The sequence below is a fragment of the Tupaia chinensis genome, unplaced genomic scaffold, assembly GCF_000334495.1.
Source record: "Tupaia chinensis unplaced genomic scaffold, TupChi_1.0 Scaffold000465_1, whole genome shotgun sequence".
In the NCBI taxonomy this organism is placed as follows: Eukaryota; Metazoa; Chordata; class Mammalia; order Scandentia; family Tupaiidae; genus Tupaia; species Tupaia belangeri.
In genome coordinates this window covers 2,626,773-2,631,902 of record NW_006159974.1, presented here as the reverse complement: position 1 = coordinate 2,631,902, position 5,130 = coordinate 2,626,773, and the positions used below count along the sequence as shown (strand labels likewise).

Below are 5,130 nucleotides of genomic sequence, written 5' to 3'. Positions count from 1 at the left end.
GGGGAGGCCAAAAAGGGGGGGATGAATTCCCCACTGCCTGAAGAGGCAGGGGAGGGCCGGGCCAACGGGGCCCCCTCATTGATGGCCACCTCCCCTCCACACCAGCCTCATGCCCTTCAGCCCCACACTCACCGCCGTCCAGCTTCAGCCCTCCCAAGCCGGAGGGATGGGACACCCACCAAGACCACTTCTTGTGAAATCCCTCCACCTTTCCCCAACCTCCTCCAGCATCGTCCTCCGCTCCTGGCCTTCCCCCAAGCCAAGTCTGCTTCCCGAACCCCTGGCGATGGGGTCTCGAGGCTACCGGTCCTTTGCTACTCCAAGGAGCTAGCCAGCTCCACCCCAGCTCCCCAAGTGCCTGCACGGGAGCGAGAGACGCCTCCCCCACCGCCTCCGCCTCCTGCTGCCAACCTGCTGCTGCTGGGACCCTCAGGCCGGGCCCGGAGCCACTCGACACCTTTGCCACCCCAGGGCTCTGGCCAGCCCAGGGGGGAGCGTGAGCTCCCCAACTCCCACAGCATGATCTGCCCCAAGGCGGTGGGGGCGCCGGCAGCCCCCCCTGCCCCAGCCGCCTTGCTTTCCAGCACACCCAAGGACAAAGCCGTGTCTTACACCATGGTGTACTCAGCAGTCAAGGTGACCACGCACTCTGTCCTGCCAGCTGGTCCACCCCTCGGGGCTGGGGAGCCAAAGACGGAGAAGGAGATCTCAGTCCTCCATGGGATGCTGTGCACTAGCTCCAGGTCCCCTGTGCCAGGGAAGTCCAGCTCCCACAGTGGGGCCATGGGTACAGCAGCTGGAGTCCTCCACCACCGTGGCTGCCTGGCCTCCCCTCACAGCCTTCCAGACCCAACTGCAGGCCCTCTGACTCCTCTCTGGACCTACCCAGCCACAGCAGCTGGGCTCAAGAGACCCCCTGCCTATGAGAGCCTCAAGGCTGGGGGGGTGCTGAACAAGGGCTGTGGAGTGGGGGCCCCATCCCCCATGGTCAAGATCCAGCTACAGGAGCAAGGGACCGAGGGGGGTGCCTTTGCCAGCATTTCCTGTGCCCACGTCATCGCCAGTGCAGGGACACCAGAGGAGGAAGAAGAAATGGGTGCCACGACATTTGGGGCAGGCTGGGCTCTGCAGAGGAAGGTCCTGTATGGAGGGAGGAAGGCAAAGGAGCTGGACAGTGAGTGAGGGGTGGAGGACAGGGATGGGGTGGGAGCTAAGGGGATTTGGAGGTGTTATAATGGTTTGAGGGAGGTGTTGGAGGGTGGCAGTCACAACCCATTGTCCTGGTCTGGGAAGTTTTCTGGAAGACCAGAAGAATGGGGGTAGGCAATGACTGATAGAATGGGGACCTGGTGTGTATTGTAGGGGCAGGAGTGTCTGGGATGGGGGGATTTGATAGAGTCTGGCCTTGTCCTGCTCCACTCCCCGCCCCTCCCTTCCCAGGGCTGCAGGGGTGTGTGTTTGTGAGTGTGCGCACACTAGGAGCTAAACACAGCTGCCTCCCAGCTGTTACCATGGCAACCCATCCAGACAGGAGGGAGAGGAGAGGGAGGCCCCTGTCGTTGCCTGGCAACGCAATGCTCTGCCAGGCCTACTCTCTGAGATGAGCTTAGTTCACACGCAGTTCCTCCCCTCCCCACACCCCCTTCCTGGCTCAGGATTTGGGATTCTCTTCCTCCTGGGGAACAGCACCCCTTCTTTCAGCCTCAGGGGATGGCCATTCTGGCTCTATCTGGGACTGGACGGGTGCTCAGAAGCTAAAGCTGGGGCAGGAGAGGACCCTCTGTCCAGGGAAAAGGGTTTGGAAGCTGCAAGTACATCTGGTTTTCAGCCCCAGGGGTGGTACCGATGGGCAGAAAGGAAAGTGGCTGTACTAAGGTCCCTCCTCTGTGTGTGTGTGTGCACTGGGGGAGTATGAAGCAAGGTCCCTCCCATCCCTCCTGTGGCTTGGAAAGGGGACAGTTACATCTGGTCCACATTTGCTGCAGTTTATGTGGCGGGGGACAGAAGGACCCCTCCCATGTGCAGGCACTGAGTTCTCCTTGTCATCCCACAGAGGTCGAAGATGGTGCCCGGGCCTGGAATGGCAGTGCTGAGGGTCCAGGCAAAGTGGAGCGTGAGGACAGGGGTCCTATGGCATCAGGGATTCCAGTGAGGAGCCAAGGGGCAGAGGGCCTGCTGGCCAGGATTCACCATGGAGCAGACCGAGGAGGGAGCCGCACGGCGCTGCCCATACCCTGCCAGACCTTCCCCGCCTGCCACCGCAATGGAGGTGACACCCTGCCCACCTGTACCCATACACGCGTGGAGCGGGCTAGGGGGATCTCCCAAGGGCTGGGCTAGTCTATCTCCAGGGCCCTAAATCTTCATACCATTTTGGGACCAGCAGTTAGCGTAATGGCTATGTCGTTGGACTCCCACGTAGTAGACTGCGGTTCAAGTCCCGGACCTGGTGGCTTAAACTCACGCCTGGCACGTGTGCGTGCGTGCCCAAGATCCCAAGGGGAGAATGGAGGAGAAGGGATTGTGGCGTGACCATCCCCCCTTGGGGGGTGATTTCTCGCTTTCTGTCTCTATGTCTCTCTCTGTCTGGCGAGCGCATGCGCCCTATAGCAAAAACTTCTCCAAAAAAGAAAATTTTCATACCATTTTATCATCCCCTTTACTCTGATGAGGCAGAGGACAGCCTGGTGGCAGTCCTCAGGGAACTGGGGGAGGGAGCACCTGGAGGCCACTTTTCTTCTCACTCCTCCTGCTTGCACCTTAGACTTCACGGGAGGCTACCGCCTGGGGCGCTCTGCCTCCACCTCTGGAGTCCGGCAGGCCGCGCTCCACACTCCCCGGCCCTGCAGCCAGCCCAGGGATGCCCCAAGCCAGGTGAGGCTTCTGTTTGTGAAGGAGCAGGTAGGGAAGACGCTTGGATGTTGAAGGAAAGGCAAGAAAGGAGCCAGGCAGAGCTGGGGCCTGACCTGGATGTGGCAGGCATTGACTAATTGGGACTCCGATGGAGAGTGGGGTGTTGGGAGGAGGATCCTAAGCAGGGGGTGCTTAAGATGAGCAGTGAGGCAGAACCCTAGGCCAGACGGCGCCTGTGTGAGTTTTAGAAAAAGACCCCTCTGGCTCGGTCTGGGAAGACATTTTTAAAAGCGCCTCCACCTCGGAATGGGAGAAGCCCAGCATGGTAGCAGAGGGCTCACTGTTGGGCAGAGGGGGTGTATTTTAGCCCGCATAGCCAAGGGAAGAACAGAGGCTGTGGGGGCTAGAGAGGATCTGTTTCTGGGGGAAGACGTTCGTTGTGGCAGGGCCCAGCAGCCCAGAGGTTCTTGACCCCCGGCTCTTCCTTTCTCCCGGGTTGGTGGCGCAGATCCACCCTGCGCTGCCGCTGCCGCTGCCCCTTCCGCCCCAGCCGGCCCGCGAGCGCGACGGCAAGCTGCTGGAGGTGATCGAGCGCAAGCGCTGCGTGTGCAAGGAGATCAAGGCGCGCCACCGCCCCGACCGAGGCCTCTGCAAGCAAGAGAGCATGCCCATCCTCCCCAGCTGGCGGCGGGGCCCCGAACCCCGCAAGTCGGGCACCCCGCCCTGCCGCCGGCAGCACACCGGCCTCTCCTCTGGGACACTGCCATCTGAGGAGGGCGGGGCGGCCGGGGCTCCTGGACTAGGGAGGGGCGGGGATTGCTCGGCCCTAAAGGGAGACTTGCCTTGAGAAACACTAAAAGACCAGGTGAGAGAGCGCCAGGGAGAACCCCTGCCCTCCACCCCAGCCCCCAGCGACGGGGAATCTGCTATGCCCATCGGGCTCTGAGTGCCAACAGCACCCTGAGAAATTTGGGGGAGAAGGAGGGTTTGCTTGAGGTTGGGGTGAGGCCCCCCCTGTTCTCCCCACTGAGCTTGGTAGACTCTTCTCCTGAGAGGTCATGGCCAAGCCTAGGTCAGCATGAGGAAGAAGGGAAGGGTTGGGGAGGATGAAGGGGGGGTGGGTCAAATGAAAGAGGGTCTAGAGAGTGAAAGGTAGAGAAGCTCTTTTACAGAGAGGAGGGAGTGGGGGAGGGGTATTTATTTTGTTATTTATTTTAGTCTGGTGGGCAATTCTGGGCCCTTCTTACCTACTCCTGAGCAGGGAGTGACAACTTCATGCCAAGCGTGCACTCTCCCCAATGCCAATGCCTGAAGGCCCTGCCATACGTGCCCTCCCAAAGCCAGGGGTGGGTCTGCTTTCCCAGGGGAGTGAGCGCAAGGAGAGGCTCAGGTGAGCCGAGGCCACAGACCATTTACAGTATTTACAGTTTGCCAGAATTTGGTAGTGAGCGTGGCCTGCTCTGAAACAGGCATCCTATTTAGTTTCTGGGGTGAGGGTCTAGTGCCAGGGATGGGAGGGATGATGGGGAAGGAGGGAAATTTTAGTGGGAGGGGTGGGGTGGGCAGGGTATTTATTTAAATTAAAAAAACAAAAAACAAAAAACAGAAGAGCTGTCAGGAACTTTTTTTTAATTCCTTTCTTTTCAGAATAATATATTAAAAGACTAATGATCCTAGAGCTGGCCTCTTACATTTCACAGTGCGCTCTGCCTTTCTTACACTTGCTGCCTTTTCCATCTTGCCCTCCGTTGGTGGGAGGTGGAGGCTGCGCAGGGAGGGGTGAGGAGCTGTGGCCAGTAACAGGGAGAGGTGGATTCACTCAGGTAAGTCTTTGGCAATGTCACTATGCAGGGACTCTGCCAGCATTTACTGAGCACCTCACGTGTTCTTGACAATGCACTGCAGGAGTGAGAGAAAGAGGGGACTGGAATCTTCCAAGAAGGCTTCCTGGAAAAAGCCTAAAAGGACGGTAAGGTTTGGATGAGTAGGGGGAGGAGGGGAAGCCTCAGTTTGATTGTGGAACACAAGGAGATGGGGGGTGGGGAGACAAGCAGGAACTGTGTTTAAATGATACAGAGAGGGCAATAAGGAGTCTAGCCGTGATGAAGCTGGTTCAGAAAGATGACCTTGAAGCAAGATGCTGGTCCAGGAAGGAAACCAGAGGAATCACGGTGGGATCCCATCTACCACTGGGGAGGAGGAGAAGAAGGGTACCTCGGAGGCTAGAGGGCTAGGGACAGTTACAGCTGAAAGAAAACATCCTCAGAATGGGAGTGA

The 5,130-nt window shown here is 58.8% G+C and overlaps 1 protein-coding gene across 1 annotated transcript in view; it reads left to right on the top strand.

Moving 5' to 3' along the window:
- NYAP1 (neuronal tyrosine phosphorylated phosphoinositide-3-kinase adaptor 1) overlaps positions 1 to 4,458 on the top strand; it is an 11,026-nt gene extending 6,568 nt beyond the window's left edge. The window contains 5 exon segments of the mRNA XM_014590609.2: positions 46 to 1,174; positions 2,054 to 2,269; positions 2,765 to 2,874; positions 3,362 to 3,598; positions 3,601 to 4,458. Of these exon segments, the coding sequence (XP_014446095.1) occupies positions 46 to 1,174; positions 2,054 to 2,269; positions 2,765 to 2,874; positions 3,362 to 3,598; positions 3,601 to 3,624 (1,716 nt within the window). The 3' untranslated portion in view covers positions 3,625 to 4,458.
- Positions 4,459 to 5,130: the final 672 nt, after the last annotated feature.